This window comes from Acomys minous (assembly GCF_964271855.1).
Source record: "Acomys minous genome assembly, chromosome: 16".
Classification (NCBI taxonomy): Eukaryota; Metazoa; Chordata; class Mammalia; order Rodentia; family Muridae; genus Acomys; species Acomys minous.
Genome location: NC_140498.1, coordinates 60,272,279 through 60,290,688, shown reverse-complemented (window position 1 = coordinate 60,290,688; position 18,410 = coordinate 60,272,279). Strand labels below are relative to the sequence as shown.

At 43.7% G+C, this 18,410-nt stretch overlaps 1 protein-coding gene across 2 annotated transcripts in view; it reads left to right on the top strand.

Moving 5' to 3' along the window:
* Window positions 1–16,480: 16,480 nt before the first annotated feature.
* The window catches only part of ARHGEF18 (Rho/Rac guanine nucleotide exchange factor 18), a gene marked incomplete at its 5' end in the record, with an annotated part of 106,728 nt that continues 104,798 nt past the window's right edge, over window positions 16,481–18,410 (top strand). The window contains one exon of one of the 2 annotated variants that reach the window (XM_084764469.1): window positions 16,481–16,699. Coding sequence is in view for 1 of the 2 variants with exons in the window: in XM_084764468.1 (XP_084620594.1) it covers window positions 17,228–17,285 (58 nt within the window). Of the gene's footprint in view, window positions 16,700–17,212; window positions 17,286–18,410 lie in introns of those variants that run through there. The other variant, XM_084764468.1, reaches the window with a different exon arrangement.

Genomic DNA, 18,410 nt, shown 5'->3' with positions numbered 1-18,410 from the left:
ATTTCAGGCAGTTGGCTCCCGCCTTCTGCCATGTAGTCCCAGACACTGAACTGAGATCATCAGACATTTCCTCAGCCCTCAGTGGTTTGTTGTTGTTGTTGTTGTATTTATTTGTTTAGATTTTTGTTGTTTATTAGAGACAGGGCTTCTCTATGTAACAGCCCTGGCTTCCAAGTTCTGGGTTTAAAGGCGTGTACCATCATCACCCAGCTTAGTGGAGGTCAGAAAGTTATATAGGAAAAAGACACAAGTGTGGGCTTCTACAGGGTGTCTCATTTGGATGTGTCTTCAATGCATATAGATATAGCCAGCATATATATATATATATGTATATGTGTGTATATTTATATCCTATATAAATGATCTTGTGACTTTCTACATCATATTTCTCAAAGGATAAAATCTATGATAAGAGGCTGGACATGGTGGGGCACGCCTTTAATCCCAGCACTGGGAAGGCAGAGGCAGGTGGATCTCTGCTAGTTCGAAGCCAGCCTGGTCTACAAAACAAGTCTAGGATAGCCAAAAGCTACACGGAGAAACTCTGGCTTTAAAAAAAAAAATTATGATAATGTTTAAAGATTAAGCAAAGCTTAAAATTTAAATAACATTTAAAATTAAATATAATATATTAACTGCTTTAGTAACTCTTCTTAATAAATTACATTTGTAAGTAAAATTGTAAGGTAGTTTTAGGAGATACATTGTTTAGATTTAGGGTTGAAAGGAGTGCTAATATGGTAAAATTCAAGATTATAGACTCTTCGACCCTATGTAAACACAATTTCCTCATTGCTTCATTCTTTTGTTTTTCTTTCTTTGTTTCTTTCTTTTTTAAAGAGGTTCTCATTCTGTAACCTTGGCTGGTTTGGAACTTTGTTTGTTTGTTTGTTTTTTCCAAGACAGGGTTTATCTGTGTAGCCTTGGCTGTCCAGGACTCCCTTTGTAGACCAGGTTGGTCTCAAACTCATGGCAATTTGCCCGAGTACTGGGATAAAGACGTGCGCCATCACGCCCACCTGGTTTGGAACTTTCTATGTAAATCATGCTGACCTCAAACTCAGCAAGATTGCCTGCCTCTCCTTCTGGGTGCTGTGATTGCAGGGGTGTGCTGCCATGCACTGGTGTTTGGTTTTTAAATGTTTTTTAACATCTTAGTTTGAGATGGCTTTACAAAAACACGTGTTTTTTTTTCCTGTGTAGGCAAATTTTGCCTGTATCAGTTGTGCTCGCACTTTAAAGTTTCCATCTGAAAGTCTCAAGGTGATAGGCTACTTTCTTTTTCCACATTCTCTTCACTTTTGCTGTCTTTCCACCCCACCTTCTATCAATGGTTAGAATTTAGCAGGGTGTCCAGATAATAAAAATATAACCTAAAGGCTATAATGGTCGGGTGGAGGTGAAAGGCAGGATCACAGACCTGACAATTTATCATCCCTCACCCACAATGTTTTTTAATCACTTTATTTTTACACACTTTATGACAATATCTGGAAAATCATGTACAAATTAAACATGTAAACTTTACAGTGCCAATGTAACTGTAGCTACAGTAAGAAGCCAGTCCACATCTGTCTGTGGTCTCTGTGGCTGTGATCCCAGGTGCGGGTCAGCAATACCGTACACCTGAGATTTATAGCTCTCTGGGCTCTGCCAGCTCCATTTCAGTGCTGTCCTTGAAGGTTAAAGGAGCGCTTTTCATGGGCATGCTTGTCGATAGCCTCAAAGTTCCTGCTTACATTGCCTTCTCCCCTTCCTCTTCTTTTTTTTTTTTTAATAAGAAAGAGATAAACATATTTTGTTCTTTATTTTCTTACCTTACTCAATAAATATGAAATTTCAGGAAGTCATAATTTTTAACAATGTATTATTGGCATTACAGCATATACAGGGACAAAAGAAAAAATAATATAAAAAAGGAAGAGAACATAAAACTATATAGAAATTATATATATGTTTATTGTAGTTATAAAATAAATAGAATAGTTATTATAAAATGTGAAACTGAGTTGAATAAGGTAAAATATATAGAGATATAAATAGAGCAAAATGTGCCTTACAAAGTGTGCAAAGACACAATTCACTGGAAGTAGATTTTCTACCACACAAAAAAAGAGCTGACTTCAAAGCTAATTTTACAATTGTGTTCAAGTTTTACCTCGTTCCCAAAAGGCAACTGAGTAATATTTAAAGGTGTCTACTTTGGATTAATTGACAAGAAGAACCACTAAGTTAGAGTCATTTTCAGAGTTTGTGTTGTCTTTTGTAAGTAGATGCTCCTTGCAAATTTGAGTTCTCTTACATCTTTTTCCTTTCTGTTTTTTGGGGGTTGTTTTTTGTTTGTTTGTTTGTTTGTTTTTGTTTTTGTTTTTTGAGACAGGGTTTCTGTCTGTCTTGGACTCACTTTGTAGACCAGGCTGGCCTCGAACTCACAGCTATCCGCCTGCCTCTGCCTCCTGAGCGCTGGGATTACAGGCGTGAGCCATCACGCCCAGCATATCTTTTTCTTGTTGCATGATAAACACATCCTGGTTGGGGCTTCATCTTGGATCTGTAACATACTATTGATGATCACAAAGATCTGCTTGTGAGAGTCCCATGAGCCTAATGTGAGCACCCAGCTGCGTGCTGTACCATGAAGCCCAGGCTGACCTCAAACTCTTTTAAGTTTCTGTTTCCACGACCCATGTGGTGGGATGCCAGGTGTGTCCCACCAGGCCGAGGGATGGAGCCCAAAGCTTCCTGCGGTTCCTTGCCAACCTGTCAAATCTTCCTTATCTAACTTTTGGCTAGAGAAGAAGCCATGGGACAGCATCCCACTCTAGTGGCCACATCAGAGACAGCAGCTGCATTAGAGACTAACATGTGTGAGGTGCGGGGTCTCATGAGATGGTTCAGTGAATAACTGAGGAGCTGAGTTCGAATCTCCAGAGCCTATATGAAAAGCTACAGAAGATGTCCAACTTTGACATGTGGCTTGTACACACACACCTCTCTAACCATAGTTTTTTTTTAATTGTCTTTATTTGTTACCTTTAAATTAATGTGTGTGTGTGTGTGTGTGTGTGTGCGCACGCGCGCAAGTGACACAGCATACATGTGGAGGTCAGAGGACGACTTTCAGGAGTTGGCTTTTCCTTCCACCAAGTGAGCCCCAGGTGTCAAATCAGGTCATTGGGCTTGGCAGCAAGCACATTTAATCACTGAGCTTTATTCACTGAGCCGTCTTACCCACCCATCCACCCACCTAAATCATCTTTTATAAGCAGGGTAAATCCTCAAGACCTTCATCCAAGCTATCCAAAAAAGCTGAAAGCAAGTGACATTTACTTATTGTTGGGGTTTTTTTCCTCAATAATAGTTTGCCTAATAATTTTTACAATTATTTCCCAAGTGGGGGCTGGTTGTGCAGGCTTGTAGTACCAATGCTACAGAAATGGGTTTAAGAGATCAGGAGTTTGCAGTCACCTTGTACTAAATAAGTAGCATCTGTATCTAATAATAACATTAATAATATTGCTAAAAGGCTTTGTCTCAAAACAAAGACTATTTTCCTAAGTTTATATGTGAGTGTGTGTGTGTGTGTGTATATACACACACACACATATGTGAGGTTATATACATTTTTTTCATTTTATTTTTAACATTTGGCCCTCATTTTAAAAACAGTTCATTACGAGTTTACTGTTTGTTGAGTCAGGAGTATGCCACAGCATGAGTGTAGAGGCCAGAAGATACTTTCAAGGAGTAGACTCTCTCCCTTACCATGTGGGACCCAGGCATGGAGCTCATGTCATCAGGGTTGGCAGGGACACCTTCACCCACTGAGCCATGATCCCACTTTTCCCTAAACTTTCCATTTCCTGGGAGTTTATTTGGTTGGGTTTGGGGGAGGTGGGGTTGGGTCCATTTATTGTTGTGGTGGAAGCGGTTGTGGGATGAATGTGTTGGGTGAGTGGATGGATGGGTTGGGTGGGTTGGTTGGGTGAGTTTTGGTCTTATTTAGTGAAAGTTTACTTGGAGGATGACAGAGTTTGTTTTGATACTGGGTCTTGCTGTCTCAAAGATCACTTGATTGCGGGGCCTTCTCCTACACTAGCATGCCTGACTTCCGTCTTTAAAAAACAAAAACAAAAGCAAAAGAACCAAACAAGCCATTATTTTATCTCTAAGCTGTAAACATTGAGGTATAGACTCACTGAGATCTGTATTGATTGTTCTTGTCCCATGTGGAAGTGGGGGGCGTCTTTCTTTAGAGGAAAAAAAAGATTTCATTCGATGAAGCCTTTGCCAAAAGTGCAAGGGAAAAATGTCATGAAGCTCATACTCCAGCTCTGCCACACTTAATCCTTAAAGTCTGGGGTTTCCTCATCCACCAGTTGTTTTTCTCTTTTTTTTTTTTTTTTGTCTGTGAGGAATAGGCCTGCCCTCTAGTGGCCACACCGGGGATAGTAACTATGATTAACAGAATTTTTTTTTTTTTTTAAAGATTTGTTTTAATTTGATTTTGATTTTTGGCATATACATTTATATTATTACACATAAGTAGAAAAATTACATACAGCAAGAAGAACCACGAAACAATCAGGGATCACATGACTGTTACATTCATAGTGTTTTGGCTAATTACATTTGGCAACCTTGTAGAAAACATCTTTCCTACCTTGGTGAATCTAAAATTCTGAATGAGAATCGATATCTACCCTCTCTCATCTCTGCCAACTCGAAACCTCTTTCTAGACCTAAAAACATCTTAACCCCTAAACAGCTTAGGTTAATTGTCAGACTAAACTATCAGGTCTTCAACCTCATCAAAGACTTGAGAAGGAATGAAAGTTAATTACCTGAGTGAACTGGAAGTTCAAGTTGGCAGCTTCCAAAATAATAAGGAAAAGAAAAAAAATTGACAGGGACAGTTTAGTGCCTGAACAGTAATGGAAAACTCTCTATAACATTGGAGCATCATCTTCAGCCTTCTGGCCCAATATATCTGACAGACATATTTGTGAGACAGGAACTATTGAGGACTTGCTTACCCTGTCTTGGAAGAGTTTGGCCATCAACTCTGCCTGTATCCAAGTTTGCCCATTTTCAGGCAGAATTCTGTCTGCGGCAGAAATGAGGACATTTTGCCCAGTGGCTTGTTTGCCACATTTGAAGCCATCTCCATAAGGAAGATCTTTGATGCTCATCATCTTGAGTCAGGCTGGGTGTTGCCAGGAGTTAGCCTTTCTTGCTGTCAAAGAATCTTTAAGATATTAAAAGTTGTTTAAATGCCATATTCTGTAGGTCTCTGAGGCCTTGAAGACTTTATCTAACTCATTTACCTTATCTATCTATAGGCTCGTATCTATCTGTTAAACCTAGAATTATATTGTTGTGATTAAAAATAGGCTGGTAGTTGATATGACCATAATTTGATCAACTAGCAAATGGCTTGTATTACTTAATTATGCTAATCAGTCTGAAGTAAGCTTTATATTATAACTGAATTGTATGGGTTCAGTGCCTCATATTAGAGTAGAAATATATATAATGTGTGTACAGAATAGTCTTAAATTTGAATTCTATGTCAATGTATCAAAGTTTATCTTATTTTGTATCAATATACAAAATTCTATACCAATGAATTAAAGGTAACCTTTTTTGTTAGTAACAAATAAGGCCTTAGGTTCAGGAGTAGGTTTAATAATCTACTTTTTATCCTATCATCCCTATATATTTCTATACCCACCTCTTCTCTCTTTTCAACCCCTATCTCCATATCTATGAAAGAAAGATAGAGGAAGAGAGAGACAATCCCTGAGTCCAACCTCATTTTCTCTCTGAATAAGACTAATCTTAACTTATAAGCAACTCCCAATGGGGGGAAAAAAACATCTGTACCCAAGAGAGCAATCATAAACCTACCCAGACCCCTCCCCCACTTAGGGAAAGTGGGGCATCATTCTCTTAGGGTTTCTTCTGCCTGATTTGGGGCAAATAGTATCTTTGTAGCAGTCCAAATAAAATTGGGAAACATGGTTAATCAAGCCAGTAATAGCACTTGTGATCCAGTTTCCAAATATTGAGAAATTCCAGGCTTAATAGAAGTCCTGTGTGGGACAATCTAAAATGCTGGACCAGTTTTTATGGAAGCTTTCTTTGAAGCTGTCCTAGGAGCTGCCCTGTTCTGATGAGTAACAGCGACTGAAACACTTGGTGCTGGACCATAAAGGATACAGGATGTCAGCATCCTGCATGCTGAGAGGAATGAATCCTGTCAGGTCTGATCCAGCTTCAATGTCCGGTTCTTTTGTTCTGAAAACATATAAATTCTCACAAGCATTATACTGTCCTAACATTATAAATAAAATGGGGTGTACGTGATGCACAGAACAATCAAGGCTTGTCCCCTGCTCTTTGTATGAGCAGAAGAAAGACATCTGCTAATCTTCATTCATGCCGTATGAAGAATGGCATCTAATAAGTCACAGGGATTCTGTGACCACCAAGAAGCCTTGTCTATGCGTGTAAATTCATGTCTCAGCCAGTCTCAGAGCTTTTCCCATGTAGTGGGTTTAGCAATAGAAGTTACCTGCTTGTTCTGCACTTTGAATTCTTTCCATCCTGATTGTAGGCCCCTCCCTCACCACCTCCCTATCCCACCCTCCCTCCCTCATCCTTCCCCTGGCCCTGAGATAAGGGAGCCCTCCTCCCCTAGCCTCTTAACTCTGCCTCATCTGTAATGTCTGTGTTCTCTTCCTCTGTGGCCTGGCAGAGGGGAAGTGATCAAAGTTGGAAGGCCAAAGTCTATATCAGAAGTAATCCCTACTCTCCTTATTGTGGGACCCACAAGGAGACTGTGATGCCTATCTACTACATCTGAGCAGGGGGTCTAGGTCCACATCACGCATGGTCTTTTGTTGGTGCTTCCGTCTCTGTATTGTAATATAGTTATCCTGTATTAAGTGACTAATATCCACTAATGAGTGAGTATATACCATGCATGTCTTTCTGGGCTTGGGTTGCATCACTCAGGATGATTGGCTGTAGTTCCATCCATTTGCCTGCAGATTGTTTTTGATAGCTGAATAGTATTCCATTGTGTAAATGGACCACAGTTTCTTTATCCACTCTTCAGTTAAGGGACATCTAGGTTTGTTTCCAGATTCTGGCTATTATGAATAAGGCTGCTATGAACATAGTTGAGCAGATGTCCTTGTTGTATGGATTTATGCCCAGGAGTGATATATCTGGGTCTAGAGGTAGCACTATTCCCAAATTTCTAAGAAAGCACCAGATTGATTTCCAAAGTGATTGTACATGTTTGCACTCCCATCAGCAATGGAGGAGTGTTCTCCTTTCTCCATATCCTCACCAGCATGTGCTGTCACTTGAGGTTTTTATCTTAGCCATTCTGATGGGTGTAAGATGGAATCTCAGAGTCGTTTTGATTTGCATTTCCCTGATGACCGAGGACGTTAAGCATTTCTTTAAGTATTTATCAGCTGTTTGATATTCCTCTGTTGAGAATTCTGTTTAGCTCTGTACCCCATTTTTAAATTGGGTTATTTGGTTTGGTGGAGTTTAATTTCTTGATTAATTTCTTTATATATTTTGGATATTAGCACTTTGTCAGATGTAGGGTTGGTGAAGATCTTTCTCCAGTCTGTAGGCTCTCATTTTGTTAGGTTGACTGTGTCCTTTGCCTTACAGAAGCTTCTCAACTTCATGAGGTCCCATTTATTAATTGTTGATCTTAGAGTCTGAGCTGTTGGTGTTCTCTTCAGTAAGCTGTGTCCTGTGCAAACAAGTTCAAGGCTCTTTTGCACTTTCTCTTCTAACAGATTTAGTGTGTCTGGATTTATGTTGAGGTCTTTAATCCACTTTGACTTTAGTTTTGTTCAGGGTGATAAATATGGATCTATTTGCATTGTTCCACATATAGCCAACCAATTAGACCAGCACCGTTTGTTGAAGATGCTTTCTTTTTTCCATTATATGATTTTGACTTCTTTGTCAAAAATCAAGTGTCCGTTGGTGGGTAGGTTTATTTTTGTGTCGTCGATTCAATTCCATTGATCAACCAGCCCATTTCTACACCAATATTATGCTGGGTTTTTTTTTATTACTTTTGCTCTATATTACAGCTTGAGATCTGTGATGGAGATTCCTCTAGAAGATCTTTTATTGTACAGAATTGTTTTAGCTATTATAGGTGTATTTGTTTTTCCATATGGAGTTGAGAATTTATCTTCAAGGTCTATAAAAAAATTGGATGGGTATTTTGATGGGAATTGCATTGAATCTGCAGATTGCTTTTGGTAAGATGGCTGTTTTTACTATGTTGATTCTCCCAATCCACAAGAATGGGAGACCTTTCCATCTTCTGGTATCTTCTTCAATGTCTTTCTTCAGAGACTTGGAGTTTTTTCATACAAGTCTTTCACTTGCTTCATTAGAGTTATACCAAGATACTTTGTATTATTTGTGGCTATTGTGAAGGGTATAGTTTCCATAATTCTTTCTTAGCCCATTTGTCATTTTTATATAGGAGGGCTACTGAATTTTTTTTTACTTGATTTTATATTCAGTCATTTTGCTGAAGGAGTTTAGCAGCTGTAGGAGTTCCTTGGTAGAATTTTTGGGGTCACTTATGTATACTATCATATCATCCAAGAATAGTGACAGTTTGACTTCTTCCTTTCCAGTTTGTATCCCCTTGATCTCCTTTAATTGTTTTATTGCTGTAGTTAGGACTTCAAGTACTATATTGAAGAGATACAGAGAGAATAGACAGCCTTGTCTTGTCCCTGATTTTGGTGAATTGATTTAAGTTTCTTTCTGTTTAGTTTGATGTTGACCATTGGCTTCCTATATATTGCCTTTATTACATTTAGATATGTGTCTTGTATCCTGGTATCTCCAAGACTTTTAACATGAATGGGTATTGGACTTTGTCAAATGCTTTTTTGGCATCTTAGGAGATGATCATGTGGGGTTTTTTTCCCATTTTGTTTATATAATGGATAGCACTGATGGATTTCCAAATATTGAACCACTCCTGCATGCCTGAAATAAAGCCTACTTGGTCATGGTGAATGATATTGCTGATTTGTTCTTGGATTCAGTTTGTGAGTATTTTATTGAGTATTTTCGCATCAATGTTCATAAGAGAAATTGGTCTGAAATTTCCTTTCTTTGTTGGGTCTTTGTATGAGGTTTAAGTATCAATGTGACTTTGGCCTCATAGAATTAGTTTGGGAATATCCCTTCTGATTCTATTTTCTGGAATAGTTTGAAGAGTGTTGGTATTAGCTTCTCTCTCTCTCTCTCTCTCTCTCTCTCTCTCTCTCTCTCTCTCTCTCATTTTTTCCACACAGTTTCTCTGTGTATCCTTGGCTGACCTGGACTTGCTTTTGTAGGCGAGGCTGGCCTTAAATTCACCGAGACCCGCCTGCCTCTGCCTCTATCTTCCCAAGTGCTGGGATTACAGACATGTGCCACCGTGCCTAGCTCTTCTTTGAAAGTCTGGTAAAAGTCAACAGAACTTTTTAAAAAGACATCTAAGAGGTGTGTGTGTGTGTGTGTGTGCGCGCGCGCGCGTTGTTCTTTTGGTCTGCTTCTGTCTGTGTGTTTCTCTGTGTAGGTGTCCAAGGTCTATGTTGGGTGACTTCCTCAATTAGCCTTCACCTTATTTTTTTGAGACAGAGTCTCAGGGTCATGGGCCAGTGAGTCCCAGAGATGCTCTTTTCTCAGCAAGCCAGCATGAGATGGTGGGCTCAGAGGAGGCCCCAGCCTACAGGCAGACATCATGGAGAAGGGTAGAAAGTGGTGTCAGGCCCCTATGGCAGAGTTAGCTCTCTGAGTAAGTGGGGTTTCACAAAAAGAGCCTGTAGCCAGTCCCTCTTATTCACCTGGAGGCAGTAAATGGCATGAGACACAAAAAATGAGAAGCTTTAGCAGCGGGAGGTCTGTTAGCTAGGGACTCACAGACAAGGTCTCATTGGTATGTTGTGGGTGTCTCAGAGGGGAGAATTGCTGCTGCAGGCACTGCGGTGTGAGCAGCATCAGGACTCTAAATTCAGGTATCTTTCTCCATCTTGCTCCACTTTAAAAAAAAAAAAACTTTCATTGCATTTACTTATTGCATGTGCGTTTGTGGTGTGCATGCACACATGTGCCACAACACACTTCTGAAGGTCAGGAGACAGTTTGTAGGTGTTTGCTCTCTTCTTTTCTTATACCCTGTGCATCGTGGAGATAGGACTCCAGGCTTGACGGCAAGTGCCTTCACTTCCCCACTGAGCCACCTCACCACCTCTCTCTGAAGCGAGAGCCCACCATTCCAGACTGGTTGGCTAGCCATGGCCCTGTACTGGGGTCACACACACACATGACCATACTCACTTTTTACATGGTTGCTGGGGACTGAACTCAGGCCTCTGGGCTGTCTTGCCTCCCAGCCTCCATCCTGCCCATATCCTTCTCCAGTTGACCTTTCCCAGAAAGTTTAGCTTTTTTGACAGCTTTCAGGTCTCAACCCAAATGGCCTTTCCTGACCCCCCCCCCCAGGTTGAGACAACAGCCTCCATGACTCATCCTGTGTCCCTTCACTCTGTGTACTTCCTGCCAAAGCCGGCTTCACCATGCCTGTGCCTCTCATCAGATCTGTTTTCTGGTTCTCAGTTTGCCTCTCCAACTGACCTGTGATCCACTTTAGGTTCATCTACCTTGTTCAACAGACAGTACCCAGAACAAGCTGGTTCTTAATAAGTACATGTTGCCTACTAGGAATGTGACTCAGTAGAGTGCTGGCCCAACAGTCATGAAGCCCCGGGTTCTGAATAAAACTGGACAGGGTGGTGCACGCGAATCGTCTCAGCACTGATGAGGCGGAGGCAGGCCTATGAAAAGTGTGGTCATCCTCAGCTGTATATACAGTTGGAGACCAGCCTGAGCTACATTAGACCCAGTCTCAAAAATAAATAAGTGTCTGTTTCATTGAAGAAATAGTTAACCATAGAATGTATACATGCAAATCTGTGCACTGCTGTGTCTCCGGTGCCTCCTGTGTGCATGCATTCATGCAAGTGAGGGTTGTTTTAGTTTCTCTGGACAGTCCCCTGCATGCCCCTGGAGACAAGTCTGAAATACTATACTGGTGTTTGTGTTGAGCTGCTTCCGGATCTAAGCATCTGTCACTTTAAGAGGCTCACGTGATTTAAAACACGGTGGGATCAGACATTCCAGACACTCAGTGTGAAAGTATCTCTGTGTGTATCTGTGCCTGTGTAGTATGTGTGTGCACATTTATTGTATGTGTCCACATGAGTGTAACCACCATGCCAGGAAAGGAAATACACTCTGTGTGTGTGTGTGTGTGTGTGTGTGTGTGTGTGTGTGTGTACAGATTTGATTGAGTTAAGCTGGCTGGCTAGCAAGCTCCAACCATCCTCCCGTCCCTGCTTCCCTAGTCCTGGAAATTGAAACCCACACAACGTAAGTCCAACTTAAGTCCTCATGCTTGTACGGTAAGCGTTTTATTGGCTGAGCCATCTCCCCAGCCCCAGGAGATAAAGTATTGTTATGAGAGACACTTATACTCCTCTTAGATATCAAACTGTTGGAACAATGGCCCCAAGGAATTAAAATTTCCCAAGGAATCTCATTTTAAGGGAAGAGAAAGGCTGAAGCCCTGGGACAGCCAGAAGGGGAACTGGGAAACAATCTCCACAGAGGCCATAGGTAAGACAGTGATGGGGTAATGGTGGTCAGGACCACACCTTGACCAGGACTGCTTAGCTGTTCAACCTTTTGCTATCAGGACCCCAGAGGTGAAATTGGGGTCACTGACCTCATTTTTTTTTCTTCTTCCCAATGTGGCCACAATAAAAAGAAAAATGCCCTTCTCTGCTTTTCCTTTTTGCTCATCTTCTTTTTCTTTTTCTTTTTTTAAGATTTATTTATTATTATGTATACAGCGCTCTGTCTGCATGTACACCCACAGGCCAGAAGAGGATATCAGATCACATTATAGATGGATGAGAGCCGTCATGTGGTTGTTGGAAATTGAACTCAGGACCTCTGGAAGAGCAGACAGTGACCTTAACCTCTGAGCCATCTCTCCTACCCTCTTTCTTATCTCCTTAATTAGTGTCTTGGGGGCAGGTGCCTGAGTGAAATGCCCAGCCCCTCACTGGGGAATTCTAGGCAGAGGTTCTACCACTGAGCCATACCCCAAAATCTATGTCATGTTTTGATATGTCTGGCTATATCTATATAATTAGTGCATAATTTTAGCTCATGTATTTATCTTTTCTGGTGTGGAGACAAATTAAGATCTACCCTCTTATTCAAGCATACCTTATTTTTGTTTGTTTGTTTTATCCAGATGACAGGGTTTCTCTGAGTGGCTTTGGCTGTCCTGGACTCAGAGATCCGTCTGCCTCTGCCTTCCCCAAGTCCTGGGATTACAAGAGTGTGTCACGGCAGCTGACTACAATACATTATTTTTAATATAGTCATGTATCCCTTTAGTCAGGCTTTGGTTACTTATTCCCACTCCCGTATTGATAACCTGGATTGATTGTGAGCATATTCAGTAATCCTGACCTTGGTAAGGGAGCTCATGGCTAGCACTTACTAAAGCCAGCATTTTAAGGCATTACTTTTCCAGATGTAGGACCTTTCTATGGTCAGTTCCCATATTATTCATCCTTGTTTCTCCCCAACCAAAGGAGTGTCCATAACTCCTTGTCCCACTATAGTTCCCCCTTACTTTTCTGCACCTTTCAAGGCAAAGTCTATCCATGACCGGTATTTAAGATAAGACCAATAAGTTTCCCCACAATCCACAATCGCTCTTTTGTCTTCTGGCTGCCTTCCATAGGCTGTCACTGGCTGGAGCTATCTCCAAAAGGAACCACAGCCTGTTTTGTTGGTGTGGACAGTTCCATCACAGCAAGATGAGGTCCAAGGGATGATCTGTGGCTGGCCTATTTCCTGCTCTGAAGAAGACAGAACCATGCTGGGGAGCCATTACTAATAATGATGTTTGTCTAGAAATTGGGGTCCTCCTGGGACAACGTTTCCCTCCAGACTAATTTAGGTGACAGGATCAGACAGGCTAAGTGACGACACAGATACATGGCCGTGGGATCAAGGTCACCAGAAAGCAGAGTAGGAGCTGAGCTGCAGTCCCCGTTCCAAGATTTTGAGCTGGTCAGTTTGAGGCTGGTCTGGGTCAGCTCGCACAGTCTACTCCTGGCTCATGTCTACAGCAGCCTTGGTATGGGTGCAGTGTGTCCACCACTTGACACCTGCAAAGAGCTGAGAGAGTGGGCAATTTATGTGCAATGTTAGCTAACTCTTTCAAGAACCATCAGAGACAGGTGTGTCCATACTCCAAGAGGTCCTTTGAGTCCTCTGGAAGCAATGGAGGTTGGTGGCCAAACATGATCTCAGAAATAGAGAAACTGCATTTACGAGGCATGGAATGCATCCTGAACAAATACAAGCAGCAGGATTTCTGGCCTGAGAGGTCTGTTCCTTGGCAATGTGACCAGTGCCATTTTAAAAGCTTTTCACTCATTCTCTCAAGCGGTCATTTCAAGTCCCAAGTTCACTCTCTGTGCAGGTAGGAAGAGTTTCTGGCCTGCCTGATAAAAGTGCACAGCATAGCAGCAAGCGCTGATGCCCTCTTCAGGCTTGAATGTCAGCAAAGCTGACATCTCCAGATGTTCAAACGTGTAGGACCCCTGGTTTTGTGTCAGTATGGGGCCCTCAGGTCCCCTGCTTGAAATTGTTCTGAACACATTGCAGATGGGATTTGCTACCTTATTGGGTCAGTGCTGGCAACTTTGGAACCACCAAACACCCTTGGTACAATTCCTGTGAGACAGTTTTTTTTTCCCCCAACGGGATTGTTTCATGAGCTTGTTGGACTAGGACTGGAAGCTGTGGTAATCATCCAGCCCTCCTGATTCTTAGCATCTCCTTTGTCGATTATTAAAATGCACCCTGCTGTTGTGCTGGGGTCAGTGACAAGGGGGCGTAGGCTTCAGTTCCCAACAGTAAAAGGTTCCATGTCGGAATTGGAGAGCAGCTTGTTCTTTAAGTCAGGCTGTGAGGAGAAAAATCTCTTTTATAATTTCTCGGCATTCATAAAGGGATGCTTCCACTTCTTCAGGCAAGTATGTGGATGGATTCAGGGCCAGATACCATAGCGGTCATCTTCTTGACCTGGAATTTCCCTCAGTGGCATATTGGAAAGGACTTTTCTGAGGACCACATCTGACCTGAGTCTGGTGAGCATCCCCATGTAGATGTTGAGTCTGGCAGAGCCGGCTGGCAGGAAGAGACTGGTGAGCATTGTGTTGGGATGGATGCCGTTGACACGACAGGTCCAGGAGATCTTGCAACTACCTAGGAGCCATGAGGCTAGCACTTGCAACTGCAGCCAGTAGGGAGGAGGGAATTATGGGCAACTTTTCATCCTCTGGGGGAAGCTAATGAGGATTCTTCCTTGGTATCTTCAGACTTAGCAGTCTTTGTAGTTGGATATGGTCTGTGGCCCGGAAGGTTCCAGTAGAGAAGCCATCGGAGGCTCTTGGGCCACCAGACACCATGAATCAATATGTGGGAACTGGTCTGTGTGGCCAGGCATCCCATAACAGAGCCCCCACCCAGACTCTGCTGCTAATCAGGATAAAGTCTAGAATTCCTTCTCATGGCCAGCCGACATCAAAGGAAGGCCAAGCCATTTCACAGGAAGTCTTTTAATTTGGAGGCTCTCCTTTTTATCCCATAGTCAGTGTGAACTCTCTTTTAAAGTTCTCACGTGTGCTTTGTGGGACTGTGTGGGTTTCACACCCGGACTGTATAGACCCGACAATGAGAGGAGTTCCCTAACTAGGAGTTGGGGGACACTATATGCACCCATCCCTGCCTGCTGCGTAGGGTAGAAGGAGAAGACTGGCTCCTCCCTCAAGCAGGTACCTGCCTGCCCAGCCACCTCTTGGCAACTAAAGAAGTCTTACCTAACCCGGCCACATTAAGACCTAGCACTCAGGAGGCAGAGGCAGGAGGATCTCTGAGCGTTCGAGGCCAGCCTGCTCTACAGAGTGAGCTCCAGGACAGCAAAGGCTACACATCTGTCTCAAAACGACAAGCAGACAAAAAAAAAAAAAGACTTCTTGCCTTAGGACCACACATATAACTCCACGCTCAGTCAACCTCCTAGTACGGAAGCTAAGTGCCCTTGTAGCTAAAATGACCTCAGAGGGGGTCCACAGGCTGCGGTCCAGTGTGATGATTCTGTCGCCACAGCACTGTGAGACCATTACAAGCATTTCCACACTCGGTCACCACTCATTCAGAAGGTATGCATTCCCACTTCACATTCCTAATTTGTCTGTTTCCCCGGAGACAGTCTACCTTTTCCTCAGAGACCAGGGCCACCAAGACTTCAGATGCAAGTTTAAATCCCTGCCTGTCTCTAAGGACTCCTTACCTGGTCTGGAACTCACTTTGAAGACTGGGCTGGCCTGGACCCATGGAGATCTTGCTTCCCTCGTGATGATAGTATAGGTGTGTACCACACTCCCAGCTCTCACTTTATTTATTTACTTATTTTATTGTTTGTTTGTTTGAGACATGGTTTCTCTGTGTAGCCTTGGCTGTCCTTGAACTCGATCTGAAGACCAGGCTGGCCCTGAACTCTCATGAGATCCACCTGCCTTTGCCTCCCAAATGCTAATATTAAAGGCATGCGCTACCACCACTCAGCTCCACTTTATTTTTTGAGACAAGGTCTCTCCCTGAACCTGGAACACTGGGGTAGGCTGGTTGGCCTGCTTTACCCTGGCATCCTTCTGTCTCCACCAGCCCACTTCTGGGATCATTACAAGTGCTCTTACCACACCTGGCTTTTAGTCAGGTGGACTGAGGATCGGAAATCAGGTCCGCTTGCCTGCATGGCAAGCACTTAGCCCAGTGAGCCACTTCCCCAGCTTGTTAATGGATTGCCAGGACCCAGGCTCTAACCTTAACAAGCTCTGCTTACAGTGCATTAGTTGGAAAACTGGAGTATTTATACCAGGAGAACAGACAGATGCCAAACAGAATGGTAGTTGTTAGACGTTTAACCAGCACAGCGTTCAGCTCCACAGGTGTCTCTCTGTGGGTCCACGCACCCACCTTCATTCCTGTCCCCACGCATGTTGTGATGGTGTGTGACTTTCTGGTGACATGTGACTTGCATGTTTCATGTGTCTCTGTTTGTGCACCCATGTGTTAGGGCGAGGCTCACACGCCCCGTTCCTCTTCAGCAGTTGGCTCCACAGGAAGCTGTTGGGTAGGGGTTCAGTGGTGCTCCCCTCTTGACTCCCTGTCTTACTTCCTCGTGACACCTGTAGCAAGTCCAGGCTGAAGGTGGACTCCCAGACTCTCTCAACCCACCTCCTCCTGATTTTCATTCTCATTGTAGAGCCCCCACACACCCCCCACCATGCTGCTGCCCGCTGCCTGAAGTTGGAGACAAAGAAAGCAAGTTGTTGAGAAAGAGGAAATTATGCAGAGTTGAGCCACCCTGTGGTTAGCCTGGCCCCGCAGCAGCCACCGTGTGCCCCTTAAAGCCCTGGCTGTCTAACACAGAGACTGCAAGAGCTGTTAACAAAGCTAGCTACCTCATTCAGCAAGAGTCAAGAGCCGGTGGGTAAGTAACCATCTTGGGCAGTGGTGGACAGACGGGCCCTCGGGGAGAAAGCAATAATGGGTCCGTGCAAGCCTGCGAGGCAGCAGATCAACTGCTACAGCCAGGTCACAACCACGCCAGAGTGGGACAGCTGTCTGTCCCTCATGTTTGCTCTACAGAGATCAGTAGTATTCCTAAAACGACCCTTAAGGGTGATTTGGATTTAGCTCTCTTAGTGGGGTGCTTGCTTAGTTAGCATGGGCAAAGCCCTGGGGTTCATCCCCAGCACTTTGTAAATCAAGACTGGGTACTGCATGCCTGGCGAGCATCGCTTGGAAGACAGAGGCGGGGAGGATCAGGAGCTTAAGGTAATCCTCAATTATAGGAGACCCATGCTGGAGTTATGGAGGAGCACTTTGAAAGCAAAGGCTGTGTGGGACCAGGAGGAGAAGGGGGCAGGGGTGAAAGAGGGACTTTAAGCTCCCCTTCATCAGGTGTCCATGTTCCATCCTCCTCTGGTTTGTTTTGCTTTGGAGTCTGGGTCTCACCATGTTTGCCGCCAACTCCTGGTATCCGTCCCCATGCCTCCGCAGCCCTGGGATGACAGGTATGCACGCCTGCCACCACACCCTAGCTTGACTTCTTCACCTTTGAAAGCATCGGTTCTGGGGCTCCGCTCTGCCTTGCCTTACACAGACTCAGAGAATCCCTCTTTCAAAGCAAACTCAAGACTACCAACTGCTAAAGAGCAGAGCTTTTCATGTCTTCCAAAGAGGGACCGCCCTCGGCACAGCAGCCCTCCAGCTGTGGGCCCTCAACCTTGGGGTGTCACTAGTAGCTCCCCTCATGGTCCAGCTTCAGGAACCACCCACCACAACTGCCCTGAGGGGGGTGAAGTGGGGAGGCAGGCTGTGTGGTTTGTATCAGGCACACCCAGGCCTGCAGCTTCCTCAGGCCCTAGTATTATCTGTTGACTTCAAGCACTCCAGGGTGCAGGAAGGCGACCCCCAGAGCCTTGCAGAAGTAGGTTTAGAGCGGACCAACTCTGACGGAGGTGGTGAGTTAAGTGAGAAGGAGGCTTTGAATGCAGCAGCCACAGGGCTGACCCTCCAAGAGAGTCACCTTGGTTTGCAAAAGAGGGAAAATGAAAGTTGTACTCGCCTTCGAGCATCCTTCCTGTGACTGTAAGTTTCTGGAAAAGACAGCTTTTCCGTGGGTCTTGGAGCCAGCAGAATTTTAAATTCAGGGCCAGAGGATAATGGCACAGCATGAGGACCTGGGTTTAGATCTCCTGCATTCATGAAAAAAAAAAAATGTGAGCATGGTGGTGCAAGCCTAACATCCCAGTGCCATGGAGGCAAGGTGGGGGTCTCTGGAGCTCTCTAGCCAACCAGTCTAGCTAAATGAGCGAACTTCAATGAGAATCAGTGCCCTTCAGTGGGAGCCTGTCTAAAAAATAAAAAAGTAATAAGGTGGGGGCCAGCAAGCTGGCTCAGCAGTTAAAGGCACCTGAGTTTGGTCCCCAGGACCCACATATGAAAAGGAGAGTACTGACTCCGAAAAGTTGTCCTCTAACCTCTGTACACACTCTGTGGCATGTGCACACACATACGTGCATGCATACATGCATACATACATACATGCATACATACACACACACACAAACTAATTAAAATAAAGTGGAAAGCAATCTAGGGCACTGTTATAGAATTATTATAATCTCTAGGTTGAC